Source organism: Impatiens glandulifera, chromosome 1, assembly GCF_907164915.1.
Source record: "Impatiens glandulifera chromosome 1, dImpGla2.1, whole genome shotgun sequence".
Lineage (NCBI taxonomy): Eukaryota > Viridiplantae > Streptophyta > Magnoliopsida > Ericales > Balsaminaceae > Impatiens > Impatiens glandulifera.
In genome coordinates this window covers 133,499,734-133,517,261 of record NC_061862.1, presented here as the reverse complement: position 1 = coordinate 133,517,261, position 17,528 = coordinate 133,499,734, and the positions used below count along the sequence as shown (strand labels likewise).

General features: G+C 30.7%; 1 protein-coding gene across 1 annotated transcript; it reads left to right on the top strand.

The window, feature by feature from the left end:
• The first annotated feature begins 956 nt into the window (after positions 1-956).
• On the top strand, positions 957-11,929 carry LOC124919824 (acetolactate synthase small subunit 1, chloroplastic-like). Its single transcript, XM_047460165.1, has 12 exons — positions 957-1,333; positions 4,679-4,892; positions 5,532-5,618; positions 6,234-6,302; positions 8,211-8,294; positions 8,386-8,538; positions 8,640-8,726; positions 9,044-9,148; positions 9,255-9,377; positions 9,766-9,918; positions 11,070-11,135; positions 11,678-11,929. The coding sequence occupies exons 1-12, from the start codon at positions 1,059-1,061 to the stop codon at positions 11,759-11,761; spliced, it is 1,500 nt and encodes a 499-aa protein (XP_047316121.1). The 5' UTR covers positions 957-1,058; the 3' UTR covers positions 11,762-11,929.
• The last annotated feature ends 5,599 nt before the right edge of the window (positions 11,930-17,528 follow it).

The following is a 17,528-nucleotide window of genomic DNA, read 5'->3' as shown; positions in this document are numbered from 1 at the left end:
TAAATATCTTCATGTATATAACTTTGTTTTAAATTCATCCTTATATATTTTTTTATTTAAAATTATTTATTATACATTTAACTTATTATTACATTTATTTTTATTAAAAATAGTTTTAACATTTCAAGTAGTACAAAATGAGAAACATATAACTCAAAATATATAATAATTCTTATTTTATGGTCGAAATTTGAACACTTTTGATAACTAATTTTAAACCATCGATCACCAAAAATTTCAACTAGGTTGTGTTTCTTATATTTGGATCTTGACTTATTTTGACTAAAAAATTGATTTCATCTTCAAATAAAATTATATTCATTCTTACTCTTAATTCATTCTCACTAAGGGAAAAATCATCATTTTGATGTAAGTCTTGTCTAGCTGGCCGATTCAACTATATTATCAATTTTGTATTACAATATCATATTTTATACCTCGTAATATTTATCATAATATTCACATTTTAACTATATAAATATTGTGGCTTTTTCTCTCTTTCAACATAAATATTTTTTTATCGCTTAGATAATTTTGAGGGCACAACACAAACACACATTATCTAAATATAGATGAGACGAATGAGTAACGACATTGTCGTCGTCTTACTCTATAACATCGTTATCTGAAAATGAAACATAATAGATGCATCGTCGTTTGAAAATTGAGTTTAAAAAAGCCTTTCCTAATAAAAGTAAAAACTTTGTCCCTAATAGGATTTAGACATTTAGTAAAATAAAAAAAAATAAATAGATATATCACTCTTAAAAGAGAAATTTGTACTTATTTTAAACACATATTGATAAATTTATAATATTTTAAATGTTTTAAATATTAAAAAAAAAAAGTAAGGTAAATATTGTAAACCTAGTTAGAATGTTTAGGAAGTATGAAAAAAATAAGTACTAAAGCATGCGTGAAACATTGATAATTTTTTATCACGCCTCAAATTTGCGTCTCCTGTTTCCATCCACTGATAAATCAAAACTCCATTTCAGCCACTTCCTCTCTCTATCTCTCTCCCACTCTCTCCCATTTCCTTACCAAGCTAGTTAGCCATGGCGGTTGCAATGTCCCCAAAGATTTACGTACCAGGAAATGGAGTATCTCCACTGTACCAGCGTATGCCCTTTAGCAGTGTTTGCACGATTCCCAATGATAATGGGGCGGGGTCTGTCTGGCTTAGGTTCGACAGAAAACACAGTATACGTGCTAAGACAGTAGCTTTAGCTGGTGGAAGCTCCGATAAGAATAATGGTGCTGCGACTGCGGCAGCCGCAACACTGTTGTCATCTGCAAGCGATGCTTCTGCTACTCCACTTGCTAGTTCCAAGTAAATTATCTGTCTTTGATTACCTTTATTTTAATGCCCAATTGCTCATTAAATATCTTTTGTTTAATATGAATTCTGATACAGGTTAAAATTTAGGGTTGTCTGATAGTGTAGAAAATAAGATAATTTGGGATGAGAAATACACTAATTCTGTTGATAATTCTGATCATTGTATTTTACATTGTGTCACCCCTGTATATATTATATACACTAACATTTAGGAGTAATATAAATCTAAATAACTCTACTATCTTTCTTTGTATGGTTTTAATGGCTTGCTAAGATTTTTTTCTTACATTTCTTCATATTTTGTTTTATGTTGTTGTTGGATGAGTTGGTAAATGCACTTCAGAATTCACTCTTTAGGCCTTAAAACCTAAACTACTGGACTTATTGATCTTATATATTGTGAATAAAAATTTACTTGTGTTTGACTTGTACTTGGTTGGCTTTGTGGTTGTGGATCTGTGTCCCCTGAGTCGGGGTGGTAGATGTTTTCACAAGTTTTGTAGCATTGTATGCAAATTAGTTAGTAACTAGTAGTAAGTTATTAGAATACTCTTATTGATTGATATTTAATCTTCGTAACAATATTATATTTAGCATATAATTAGAGTTGTATCTTGAACAACCTTCTAGAAACTAGAGCTATGGTAAATTTATTTGTAATAAGAGCCTATGGTACATTTACCATCTAGTACATGTGACAAGTTTCTCAAACGATTATGCAAGACAAGGATGTTATGAGCAAAAGATATGACTAGAATATCAATGTTGTTAATCATCTTGAGTTATTGAATTGTTTTGTAAAAGAGAGGATGGGTTTTAAATTGATAGACATACAAGATGAGGTTTGGATCTTTCAACATACTCATCTGCTTTGTGTTTGACTCTGAAGATCTGGTTGAATTCAGTTAACCTTTTATCTTTGGGAAGCTTGCACGTGAATTAAGCGTATTTTTTCACAAGAGCCCATCCACAACTCTCTTCCATTCCGGGTGGTTAAGAGCCCCGTGAATAGATTTTGGTACCTACAGCTTATCAAAATCAATAATACAATCTGACAAACCTTTATATGAGACAAAGTTAGATATAAGATGCATTGTGCATGATTGTACTCATTTCCTGAAAGCAATTTGAATGAGTATCATCCAAGGAAATTTCACAATTTGGTATCATATAAATGGAACTTATGCTGCAGTTGGATCTGATTTGAATTAATGAGGAGATACTTAATGCAGTCTTTCGTGTGTATACATGAATTTCATTGTTTATAGGTGGTGGTATCGATGGTGGTTTAGATGGTGATGATGGTTCATATGGTAGTGGTTAAGGAGAGATGAAGGAAGGTTGACGAGTTTGAGTTGTTGGAATGATGTTTGTTCATGATGATTACCATGATATTCATATTCACCCTCACCCATAATATCATGATAGAATGGTTGATGCTCAAATAATGAAACGTCTATGGTATTAAAGAACTTTTCTTGAGATGAGACTATAACACTTGTACCCCTTTTGTAGGGATGTGTATCCAAGGAAAATACAGATAGATAAAGGATTAAGTTTGCTACAATTTGGTTGTGAATGTGAATGAATGAGGTGTAACCAAAGACTTTGACCGAGATATAATGGGATATGACTTCGGTACAAGGGTAGTATTGGAGGGAGGAGAAGTTGAGCTGGACTTTGGAAATTGAGGACCCGAGATCGGAGACGATTGATTCTGTAGGTGCCAGTGGAGACACCAACACCACAATATATTTTTGGAGCATTGATTGAGAATAGAAGGGAACGAGTTATTTCGAAGAGATGTCTCCTCTTGCGTTCAACGGCTCCATTCTACTGAGGAGTGTTAATGCAAGAGCTAGATGTATAGTACCTTGGAACTGAGGTTCCAGATATTAGGGTAGGGGAAAGATACTATTTTGCGTTATTACTTTTGAATATTTGAGTGCATGTTGGAATTGATTTTGAATCATAGAATAGGATTGTTGAAAGATAATGAACCACTAATTTCCATTTAAAGTGTTCACACGTGAAGGTCCCCAATTGTCACTATGAATTAGAGAAAAGGATTTAAAGGGTGAGTATTTGATGCTGGGGAAATATTCTCTAGTGTGTTTGTTCAATTGCTATATTTTGCACTGAAAAGATCTAAAAGATTCATTTATGAATAATGATGGAAACAATTTGGGCAGATGAGATTTGATATTCATTCGAGATGAAGACTTGTGGCTACTGAAATACAGCCTATCAACAACTGGGTTTGGGCTTTGTGACAAGAGGAAAAAACAAAAACTGAAGAAGAGCCCTTCGTCCAAAGGAAAACAAGCATCAGAATAGGGGCTTTGCCCACTAGAGGATGACCGGCCACAGAAGTGAGGACTTGCGGCTGGAGGAGACTGCATCAATATGGTCAGTGGAGGCGCCTAGGGCTTTGATACCATGAAATTTTATTATAAGAGAGACTAGTTCTATTAATTGATAGACCCATGTATACACCTATAATTCCTGTAAATAGGAAAAAACTCTTTTGGGTGTGTTTGGTATTTTTGGAATTGGAATTTGGGAGTGTAATTCCAATTCTTATGTTTGTTAGACTATTTAAGAATTAGAATTGTAGTTCCAATGGAATTCAAACCAATGTGATTTTGTAATTCTCAATTCCACTCTTCTAAGTTCGGAATTATAGTTCTAATATTTATTTTTTTTCTATTTTTCCCAAACAAAATATCTTATTATTTAACGTGTTGAACCAATTTTATTTTTTTTTTTAATTTAGGAAGTTAAAAATTCGAATCGATTTTTTTTTCTTAATATCGAGTTATAGACAAAACTCTTGACACTTGAGTTACCCTACAAAGTTGTATCAAACCACTATCTTAATAATATAGATAATTTATGTTCAAATTGTTTTTATTATATATTTTTCAGACATAAATTGGAATTAAATTTACAATTCTATAATTTTTCCAAATGTAGGAATTGAAATTCAAATTGAATGTTCGAACGCATATATAGTTATTTACACAATATATTATGTTTTGTACAGGGGAATATAAATAAATGATTTAAATCAACAACTTACTCCCTTGATTGATTGATGTTGATTTTCCATACTTATGATTATGCAATGCAAGGATGATAGAGCAGAAAAAGTGGTTTTAATTTATCCTCTAGACTCTAGAGTATGTTGTATTTATTAAAAATCAATAAGAAGAGTATAATCAAGGGGATACTATGGAATGGAGTTTGCAACTTTTCATTTTTGTGCTTTTTCATTTTCATGTTTGGCTCTTTCATCCAATAACCTTGATCAACTTTCTACCAATGTCATTACAGGGTGAAACGCCACACAATCTCAGTGTTTGTTGGTGATGAGAGTGGAATGATAAACAGGATTGCAGGGGTTTTTGCCCGGAGGGGCTATAACATTGAGTCTCTTGCTGTTGGTTTGAACAAGGACAAAGCTCTTTTTACCATAGTGGTGTCTGGAACTGAAAAGGTTCTGCAACAAGTTGTGGAGCAGTTGAACAAGCTTGTAAATGTTATAAAGGTTGTGACATACCTTTCAGAAGCATAGGTTGCTATGGAATTAGTTTCAAGTCCTTGCTAAGCTAAATTATTATTTTCTTTTCAGATATTTCAAGGCTTATATCTACTAAAAACGTTATTGTGAAAACATTTTAGCATGTCTTTATACTTGAGGCTCATAATAGTTGCTATATAGAATCACTTCAGCTAAATTATTGTTGCAAAACATGGACCTATATCTAGTCAAGAAATGTTTCCCATGCCCTATTCTAGGATGTTCAGTAGTTAAAACTTCAAGGACCTAAATATTTGGTGGGGTAAGGTTACCATTAATAGGGCTAGCCATGCGAGTCAAACCCACCACTCTTTTTATTGGCGAAGATGTTTACTACTTTCTTGTTTTTTTCTTGCATGGTTTTAGAAGTTTAAGAGCCACGTTCTTGGTTCCTAAGTGCTGCCTATCTAACTGCAGATTGATGAAATATCTTTTTTCCTGGTAAAATAAGCTTAAGCCTACATGAGCTTAAAGTTACCGTCTTCAAAGAGGGTTTGACTTAGCCACAATGCAATTTGTTTTTGTGGGAATGTTTATTATTCATATATTATCTAGTTCTCCTTTTATTTAGCTTATCGTGAAGTATTTTGATGCCTAATGTACCAGGTAGAAGATCTTTCAAGGGAGTCACATGTTGAACGTGAGTTAATGCTCATAAAGCTTAATGCAGATGATCCAAGCGCAAAAGCTGAGGTTGTGGCTTATCAGTTATTTCCTCTTCAGCATGTCCTGTCCACGTGACAAAAACTTTATTCGATTAAGTTTATTTTTAATAAAAGAAACAAAATCAGCCATGTATGAAAGAACTTTGATTGGTTCAAATAGTCCATCATTGTCCAAAATTCTCATTCTATTATGGGATTTGGGGTGCAATGTGGATTGTGACAAATGGAAATTTTGAATGAAGTTATAATTATTCTACAGGACACTCATCTTTTGCAAAATGGAATTATCTTGTACAGTTTCCATGAAATACAGCTTTAATTGTTTAATCATGGAAACTATATAACCCTTTTTATTTTGACATAAGAGGCCTAGCTCCTACTCAACGAAATCCATTGATTGAGAATGTTATCACTTGTGTTTATTTGCGAGAACAAGCAAACAAATCACACGATAAAGAAAAAAGATTATATGAATAGTTGTTTTCTGTAAATAAGTTCATGTAAGTACAACAACTAATCAGTATATTGGCATACTGATGCATTTTGTGACACATCCTTGTGTAAGATATTTCAGAGTTGTTCATTTTTCATTTACTCTTATTTCCTGATAGCTTGCTATATAATTTGGATTTTTTTTTTTCAGATCATGTGGCTAGTTGACATATTTAGAGGGAAAATTGTGGACATTTCAGAATACTCCCTGACTGTTGAGGTGATAGTATTTTACCCCTCTCTCGATCTCATGTGTTCATAATTTTTAAGATGAATAGTCTGATTCTATTTTTCTTCTTCTTTTGGTTGAACATCATTATAGTTTAGTTGTGATAGAATTAAACACTACCAATGAGCTGGGAACTTATTATAAGAATTTCCATGGTTGATCCCAAGTATTATGTCAGTTGATTTAGCTTTCTTACCATGTCCTGTAGGAGTTAATAACTAACCAATACACAATAAGGCTTCTGGGCCAATGGATGGAGATTGTCAAATATTGTGTAATATCAATGAAATTCTTAAAAGTTTTCTGAGAACTATTTCTGGTTTGAGATTTGATCACATGACATTATTCACACAAATGTTGCACATCTTCAATGAGATTCAAAAGGTTAAATATAAGCTTCCACCATGTTTCAGATGAGAAGATTAAAGTTGTAGTCTTTAATATCTATTCTTATAAAGATTAGGAACTGAGGATGCTTTCCTCAAAACTTTGATATTCGTGTTTTGGTTAGGTTGTATAAAAAATCAATGTCATATTAGGCTTCATTGGGTCATTACTATCAGACAGTAAATACCCAGTTCGACAATCATGTAAATAGCTACTTTTGACAGTACTACTAGACTTAAATAGACAGTTTGACAATTTTGTAAATAGTCAGTTTCACTAAAAGTTGTGAATCCTTATTGAGATTCAAAAGGTTAAAGAGAAGTTTAACACTTTGTTTGGGATGAGAAGATTTTAGGAATGGTCTTCCAAGGCCTATGCTTATAAATTATAATACTTAGGAACTATAGATACTTTCTTCGAAATTTGAAGTTGAGATATGTGATATTAGGCTTCTTTTGATAATTGCGGAATTTAAGAGATATAAAAACATTATTCGATGAAATTTCAAGTACATAAAAGTGCTATATAGATAGCCAACTCCCTAATAGAAGATAGACTTTAATCCATCGAAACTAGGAGTTATTTAATCTGGTTATATACTCTAGTTGATAATTAGCTAATTGTAAATAGTGGAGAAGACAATAAGGTTTGGTAGAACAAGTGTTCTTGATTTTGTGTGTTATTTCTCATAGTTATTGAAACTCCCTGGACCCAAGCCCTAAATGGTACCAAATTTATAAGGAGTCCTTATTTGTATGTGATTTCCTAATGTGGGACATGAGAGTTATATTATAAAAGAGTAATCTGAATATATACAATTAAAAGAGCATTATATGAGCAACATTGGAAACCCAAATAAAGAGACTACAACAAGTTATCCCTTACCAAAGATGTCTACAACATTCCCCCTCAAGAGCTTAACTATCTAAAAGTTGTCTAGAAAAATTGTCCTGTAAATGAGGAAAAGGAAAGTATAATCTTGTTGAGACTGTTGGTTGTCCTCTTTCTTCCTAACAGAAACTAAATGAAATTAATAATATGTGAACATTTTTTATCTGTAGAAACTGGGGACATGGTATTAGGTAGTAGAAAATGGTTACAGGCACTCTTTTTTGCGGCTCCTCATTTGCTTCTAGAAATTCAAAGCATGATATTGATTTAGCTTGTCACTTTATTTTTGGTAGAACTTATTCTAGAGTACCTATGAGCTGAAAATTGTTATTTACTCTTTCTATTAGGCTATATATGGTTCGGGCTGAATTAGAATTGGAATGGGGTCCAATTCCAAAATCAACGTCAGTTTGATGACCTAAAATAAAGAATTGAAAGTGGAATTGAATGTATATGATAATTTTCAATTTCATCATTTTTACTTGAGCATTACAATTTCATGATTTCTCCAAACATATGAATTGAATTGTAATTCAATTTCAATTTTTATAAAGTTGGATAGTAATTTAATTCCAATTATACACTTCCTCCAATTCATGATTTGTTCTTTGGTTAGTCTAGATTACAGGGGATCCAGGTAAAATGGTTGCTGTCCAGAGGAATTTTTCCAAGTTTGGGATTAAGGAACTTGCTAGAACTGGAAAGGTTTGTTTTGTATTTCATAAGTTTGCACCTACAAATAATTGGAATCTATAGCTCGTGCTCCACCTTAGATTTATGTATTGACAACTTTTAGATTGCTTTGAGGCGAGAAAAGATGGGTGAAAGCGCTCCTTTTTGGAGATTTTCTACTGCTTCTTATCCAGATCTGGAAGGAACAGCTCCTTCACTTACCCCTTTAGTAAAGCCTAAAGGAGCACTTACTGACACTGCCAACACAATCTCTGGGGTCACTACCTTTTCCACTTTTCCACCTGGGTTTTATCAAGCTTCCTTATTAGTTTATAATATTAACTTTTGATTTCACTTTTTTGACATTTGGCTATGAAGGGTGATGTCTATCCAGTGGAGTCCGTTAATGAGTTTGCCTTAAATCAAGTTCTTGATGCGAACTGGGGTGTTCTCTATGATGAAGATGTAAGATATCTATTTCACTTCAATTCCCTGTCATCCCCTAGTCACTGATAACAATATGAAAAAACATGTTTGGACTTCGCTTGTTTTGTATTTTAATGACCTATTCGGTTCGGAAACTGGTATTTTGTCACAATCAAGATCCCTAAATATCGTCAAAGTTAAAATTGAAAGTGACTTTCTTTTTCTTTCTTTTTTCGCTTTGATATAAGATTTTTCTAGATCAGGATCCAGATTATAGTGACTTTGCAATAAATGAAGGTTATCTAAACAAGAAGCTTAAATTCTATGATGATAATATATTAGTTTTGATGTTGCAGTCAAGCGGGTTTCGATCTCACACCTTATCCATGCTTGTGAATGACTTTCCTGGAGTCCTCAACTTAATTACTGGTGTCATCTCAAGAAGGGGATATAACATTCAGGTTAGTTGGTGGGGTTAATCATTACCTTATTTTTATTTCTTTCTCGTGTTTCCAAAACTCATCATGTGATGGCTTCTTCATGTATTTTTTAAATTTTATTTTATAGAGTCTAGCCGTTGGTCCTGCTGAAAAGGAAAAGATTTCCCGAATAACAACTGTTGTTCCTGGAACAGATGATTCAATAGGCAAATTAGTACAACAACTCTACAAGTTGGTGGATCTTCATGAGGTGAGAGATATTTAATATACATATGAGAATGCCATAACTTTCGAGATCTCTAAGGTTATGTTTGGGTTTGTGTAATTAGAATTAGAATGATAATTATAATTATAATCTCAATTTTATAAGAATTCATGGAATTACAATTCTGAAGTGGAAATGATGAAACTGAAGCTTAAAAAAAATCAATTCCATTGGAATTACATATCCAATTCCAAATCTTTATTTTAAGTCACAAAGGACTTGGAATTGGATCCTAAATTCCAATTCCGCCTGCCCCATACATAGCCTAAGGCTTATCCAAACTAAAAAAGAAATGATAAGTGAATCATATAACAATATGCAAATGGGCCAGTTTGTTTATAAAGAAAAACTGGTGTTTTTATTTTGTCTTCAGGTTGAAGATATCACTCACATGCCATTTGCAGAGCGGGAGCTAATGCTGATTAAGATAGCTGTGAATGCTTCTGCTAGGAGAGAGGTCCTTGACATTGCTAGTATATTTCGGGCCAAACCTGTTGATATATCTGACCATACAATAACAATAGAGGTTCGTTGGTCCATCTAACTACTTATTAGTGCATAGTTCTCAATAGCGTGTAGTGCTCTGTAGCGTCAAAGTGTTCATGGCTATAGCGTAAAGCGAACGGTTTAGTGAGGGCTATTTGAAAATAAAGCATAGAAGAATATAAGTTTTAAAACATATAAATCATGCATTATAAAACTAGAAAAAGTGGAAAATATAGTCTAAAATTTGTCATCATCAAGATCAAGACCATCTTCTTCATTTGAAATTGTATAATGTTCGACATCATTCTCTTCCTCACTTTTTTCATCTAAGTCGAATTCATCTTCTCCATCTACAAGATCAAATGTACTAGATGTTCCTATTGGTCTTTTACCTTGAGAATTAGATGTGAGTGCCTTCAAGCTCTCTATAGTTATAGATTTGGTTGTATTGGAGGCCCCTATAGCTATAGTTATGGCTATTTCCAGCAACTAGGTGCCTTACGGCAATTGTAAGAGGAAGAGGAGTGGCTATTTCCAGCAACTAGGTGCTTACCGACAATTGTAAGAGGAAGACTGGAAGAGGAAATGAAAATACAAGACAAAAGAGAGATAATGAAAATGTGGAACACAGAAATTGTGAGGGGAAAGAGAAATTTAAATAAGAAAAAAAATTATGAAAAGACAATGAGAGTAATTAAAACTTTAAATAAATAGGAAAAGCCTCGCTATCAGAGCTATAGCTTTTATCGCTATAACTCATATAGCGATGAAAGCGCTCGCTTTTGCAAACCGTGTAGCCCATAGCCTCTAATAGCCTTCCATTGTCGCTACACTACGCTATTGGCGATAACGAGCACTACGCTTGCTATTGACAACTAATGTATTAGTGATAAAGTTATCTCAAAGCATTTTCCCTAATAATAGAGAATAGACCTTTTCCTGGTTCTCTTCATAAAAATATATGGATTTGATTTATTATGGGAATGTTTCATTGTAACCAACCCAGTGTTGCTCAAGTGGTTAGACTCTTGAACTTAAGAAGTTGAGGTCTCAAGTTTGATTCTGAAAGTACCTTGATTGAAGTGGGTGGAGCCTTTTCCTACAGGAAAAAAACCTTGATTTAAAAGAAAAATAATTAAATGCTGCATTTTATTAGCATCACCTTATATATGTATACACTTTTTTTTCCAGCTCACTGGTGATTTTAACAAGATGTTAGCTCTGCAGAAACTACTGGAGCCCTATGGCATTTGCGAGGTCTGTTTCTTTCTTTCCTGCTCTGCTTTTTGCTTTTTGTTTATTAGCTGAATCAATGTCATTTGGCTGATGATAATTTGCCTACTATTATCTTTTTGGCTGGAAATGGTTTCATAAGATACCCCTATACAGGATTTTTCCAAAAACATGTTTTACACTATTACATTTTAAATGTTAAAATTTGTATTGACAGAGATTTTGCACAAATGATTCTAATAAATACTCATACCAAGTCTGTAATACCTGAGATGAACTCATCCATTTTGCCGCATTGAATTGATCTGAATATTTTACTTCTTTTTTTGTGGTATTGGACTTTGGTTTCATATGATTTTTTTTTCTTTTCTTTTATGCAACATACGATTCCCGTGCAGTCTCTTCTTCACTTTTTCTAGTACACCGTCCATTTGGAAACACTTACTGTGCCTGGGTCTGACCCGAAAACTTATATGGATTCATTCCCAAATCCAAAAAGTGTTTCCAAATGTGCCCTCATGTAGTGTATTTTGCTTAGTTTTTGGTCTGTTTTGTTTGGAATGAAGGTGGCAAGGACTGGACGAGTTGCACTAGTGCGAGAATCTGGTGTGGATTCTACGTACCTCCGTGGATACCCTCTTCCATTATGATGAATCGATGATGCTATTGTTGGGAAGATATCTAATTTAAATAACCATGTTTAACTGAAGATTATTGATTTTGCATTCATTTTGTCTCTGTAAACTATAGGTATGATAGTTCTTATGTAGTCATCTTTTTAGTTTTGTCAATTTGAATGAATGGTTAAATTGATTTTATATCCTTGTTAATTTATTGGTAATGATAGTATGTCAAGGAAGGGGTTGGGTGAGTTCTAATTATAGACAATAGAAACTTATTTTTCAAAAAAGATTTTTAACTGTCCAAACATTAAACAAAATATAAAATATAGTTACAATGCTGTGATAAAATTTTGTTCCTTGATTCATTATCTCTTTAGTTTGATAGATTTATGTATTTAGTTTAGATGCTTTTTCACCAATCTTTTTGTCATATGAGAAAGAGACATCTAATGTTGTTTCGGTCATAGTATGTAGATTGAGTTTGATATATGATTGTGATGTCAGATCTAGAGATAAGATTGAATTCAAATATTGCCTCTGGTTTCAAACTTGGTTTAAGGCAGTTGTAGATTGGTAAGCATAGTTCCTTGATTCTTAGTGTTTTTGCTAGATCCATGATAGTATATGTTGTGCTAATGAAGGTGCAGTTCATTTGCGGCGGTGATGGATGATCCGATAGAATTTTGGCGACACATATCTTTGTTGTGATGTGATTATCTGCACCAATTAAGGGATCAATGACAATGTAGATCTCATTTGAGATTGGATAGTGTAAGGGGAAACATGTAGAAGATGATGTTAGGGTTCCAATTTGAGTTGATGTTTTATGTATACATTATTATTTTTCTTGAAAAGATAAAAAAATATATATATTTGATCTATTTAATCACGAATGTCACAATTTATTGGTGAAAATCATAAAAATTGAACATTTCATATCAAGTTATTATATGATATTTATAAGTTATAAATGAAATTTCAACGGCATTCAAATAGATCACCAACATGAAAAATCAATAATCAAACTCACATCCATAGAAGTCATCAAATGCCAGGAAACCAATAATGGTTTCCCTGTTGTGTGGTCGTCTGTTAGGCCTTTTTCGATTGTAAAATCATTCAATCAAGTTTTACCAAATTTTGAACTTTACCCTATATAATAAAATGACATGAACTTACCCATGTTAATTGTTTTCTACAATTTTAGGAAGTTAGCACAGAGTCGTTGCTCCAACTTCAAATATGAGAATCGAATTTTTAACATTTGTTCTTTAGATAATTCAATTTGAAAAGTATTAATATCAATATTCTCAATAAATAAATAAACTGTAAATAAACTGTGGTTGAAGTAGATTAAGTGTGTTAGCAAATTGTTGGGTTAATCTTCAAAGAAAACTCAATTTGATTTTAAAAAGAATACCACTCACTTATGAGTAATATATAGACATTTTTTTATTCTTTAAGAAAAAACTTTACAGCAATTATATAAATATACAATTATACCTCATTCTTTTTTAAAACATCATAATATTAAATTAAGATATAATATATTTAAATGTAGACTAAAAGTTTAAGTTGTAAACTAAAGCATCTTAAAGTTTAGAGCATTAATCTAAAGTTGTTATTTTTTAACATTAAAGAGAACATATACAAAAAAATAAAATAAAAATATTTAATCCAACTTTGAAAGGAAAGGACCTTTGTAGAGATGGTTCTAAACCACACTATTCTAAAGGTCTTGATATTTTATTAGTAAAACAATTGATTAAGAAAAAGCAACCTGCTAATCTAATTATAAAGTATCATCAAATTCTTTAGATAACTTTCTTGCTTTTATTTGCTTCTATTTAGAATCTACCTCTTTACAGGTGCATGTCTCCATTCTAAATAATAGCAAACCAGTTAAGATTGGAATGAAAAAAATTTGGTAAATCAATCTGTTTTTGTTCGATTTATTATTTAAAATATTTTCCTTGTTAATATGAATTAAATATAGGTTGGATTGAATTGTTAGGATGATAATTCATCCATAAACTTTGTTGTTATTAGTTTTTTTTATCCTCTCTAAATTCTAAACCCTAAAATATATATATAATGTTGAACGTCATTTTTTTAATATTTTTTGAAATCAAACACAAATAAATTTATTAAAACGATATGATTATGATATTTATTTGGACTGTTTCTTGATAATATTTTATATTGATAATATTTTATATTGTATGTGATTTATATATAAATGTTAATTAAGTTTAGAGTTAATGAATTGAGTTTATAGTAGTTTAGTCTTTGTGACATAATTTCTATAAATACCATGTAATATAGGGTTTTAACTCTAAGAGTGAAATAATATATTTGACGGCACTCCCGAGCAAGAGCAAAGCTAGGATTTATAATACACCCGGCTAAAAACTTTTTAAAAAATCTATCCGGACTAGAATGATAATAATATCGAGCAAGAACAAAATAAACTTAAATTATTGTCTCTATTTCCCTTTAGCGACGGAAAAAACATCAATATAGACTTTATTTTCCCGTCGTTATTGGTCAATATATACACAAAATTTTGGGCTGTCCGGGTAGTCTTGTATATAGATCCGCCCTTACTCTCGAGGGCGTAGGCAGTTTGGCCGAACCTTGTTATATTTTGTTTTCTTTATTGTTATTAATTTACGTGGTTACTCGAATCAACAATATTTTATTTTAATTTTGAGTATCTTTCTCCTTCTTTGATTTTACTTCTCATGAAACATATTGGGGATCGAGGAAAAATTAGGGTTAGTTCAAACTAGGATGAGGTCAAAACAACGAAGAAATCAACAATATTTTATTTTAATTTTGAGTATCTTTATCCTTCTTTGATTTTACTTTTCATGAAACATATTGGGGATCGAGGATAAACTAGAGTTAGCCCAAACTAGGATGAGGTCAAAACAACGACAAACAACGCAGAATGAAAGGATTTTATATTCTTAATTTGGTGTCTAGGTTATCTCTAAAATTCCCTTGACTATGTTGTCATTGCTTTAGTGAAAAATGTTAAGTACTTGTTTACATTCTCAATGTTTTCATTTTCTGTACTTACATGAGTTACACCCTGGGGGGGCGGATTCACCATATGAGTGTCACGTATATAGGAAAGTGGAAATAATATTGTGGATACAATTAGACTATGAGTGGACGTGTTCACCTCGAGTGTCCAGTTGGAAGGTATTGTGGGTAAAAAATAAGTCGAAAACTTGTATAGCTAAGGGCTTGCAAATTAATCACATTATTGAGAATAAAACTATTTTCTCTGAAGCGGAGGACGTGGCTGTGGGGTGTCGTACTAATTCTCATTTAATTTAAAAAAAAAATCACTTTCTCTTATCCTATATCGAAGTTGATATGCTTTAAACCCTAAACTTGTTAAACGACTTTGACTCGCATGGAAAAACTTAGAAAAGTCATTTATATGCTTTAGATGTTTATTATTATAATAAACTATTTGTATAATAAGATTATACTTAGAAAATCTAGAGGTAAAACAAAATATTATATTTGGAATCATGTCTCATTCTTTGCCTATTTCATATTGGTTGCATTTCACACATTTCTTTTCATTTTTGACATTAATGTAATGTCCGACTTCTGTCGCATTCTTGATATTCTTCATATATTTATTGCATTCTCAATATTTTATTTCGCATATGTTACATTTCTTGCTTTCTTGGCATGCGATTCATCTATGCCAATATTCAGGGCCGCCTAGGGGTAAGCCCACCAAACCATTGGGCTTGGGCAAACCATCCCCTAGACAGCCCAATAATTATTAAAAAAATTTTATAATTTACCTCTTATTTTCCTTATTCTTTATATGATCTTATTCATATCTTTAACAATCTTTTCTAATTTTTATATAGATTAATGATTTGTGGAGGAAATTTAAGAAGGAAATGACGTGCCTGTGCAATTTGTTGGCTAAAAAATAAAATAATTTTTCTCACTTTTCATCTTTTCCAACCATTTAGGTGATGCCAAGTCATTTCTTATCGAATTCCCTCCTCTATCATTGTTCTTCCTATATATTTGCACGGATTATGATTTATTTATATTTTGAGAAATGATTAGAGAGTGAATTTGGAAGAAGGATTACGTGTCAATAACTAAAAGACAATAAAATTTCTCTCTCTACTCTTTCCTTATATTTTTTCATTTTTCAATAAATTAGGTGATGTCAAATCATTTTCTCTCTCATTTTTTCCACCAATTTCCCTTATCACTTCTCTCATATTTTATTATTTTTGTAATTTAATAGATTTATTTATAAATTTTATAATCTTCTTATGTTTACTTATAAATTCTATAAAGACTATTTTAATTTTATTAATTTTGTTTCTAATTTTCTAATTAGTTCTCAAATTTACTAAGGTATTTTTTTAAATTTAAAATATATTTTAATATTTTATTATAATTGTATGATTTTGATTTTTTGATTAAGTGCTCAAGTTAAATATTAATATGTTAATATAGTATAGTAGTAAACAATAGGTAACATAATAAATAATTAGTATGTTATTGTTAATACTTAATATGTCACAAGATAAGCTAAATGAATGACTATAATATCAATTAAAATGAATACTTTTGGATAAGTTAGAGTACAATGACTTATTTAAAAGTTTGCTTAAAAAATACAAGAAAAAGTTTTTTTTTCTTAGATTGAATAGTGTTAATTAGAAAAACATTATAATCGATGTTATATAATTGAATGTTAAACTGGAATACAATCTATTTTAATTTTTTTTAATTTGAATATTAATTATATATATATATATATATATATATATATATTTGTCATATTACAATAAATTATTTAATTTTTTTCTTTATAGATAAATAAAATATTTATGACTTAAATAATTATTATTATTTATATGAGTTAAAAAAATGGTGGGACTATGGAAGCCTAATATTGTGGCATAAACGTGTAAACGGGCACTTTCATGTCGTGTTAATTCGTGTCCACAAGTTTATTCGTGTCATTCTAACTTGTGTTTAAATTCGTGTTTCGTATTATTTCGATTAGAGTTAATCATCGTTTCGACTCATTCGTGTCGTGTCGATGTCCGTTTTAATGTATGTTATGTCGATTCTTGACACACGTTAATTATTTATTTATATATATATCAAATTATATTGTTAGTAAAAATTATAAAATTTGACTATTAATTTATTTATTTTAATTCAAAAAACTTAATTAATTTAACAAGTTAAATATGTTAGTTAAAAAATTAATTAAAATGTTAAATATGTAAAATGGATAGATATAAATTTTATAAATAATAATTTGAATGTCAATTATTTAAGATGTGTTTTAAAATTTACAAATAATTATTCAAAAAAAATTAGTTAATAATTTATAAAATTAAATAATTTATGAATTGAATGAGAACTAAAGTTTGAAAATATTAACGTAAAAGTAGGTAGTTTAAAGAAGAAAATGAGAAAATTGAATAGAAATTTAATGGATTTATAATAGATATTTTTATACATATATTTAATTTAGTGGAAATGTGGGAAATATTGGTAGAAATTATATATATATATATATATATATATATATATATATATATATATATTATCAAAATTAAATTATTATCATATATTTATTATTTAATGTATTAATAGTAACTAAAATTTTAAAAGAATTTAAAATTTTAAAAACAAATAAATTAATAAAAGTTATATTGAATAGAATTATTAGGTGATTCACATTTCTATTTATATAATTTATTTTTTATATTTATATTTT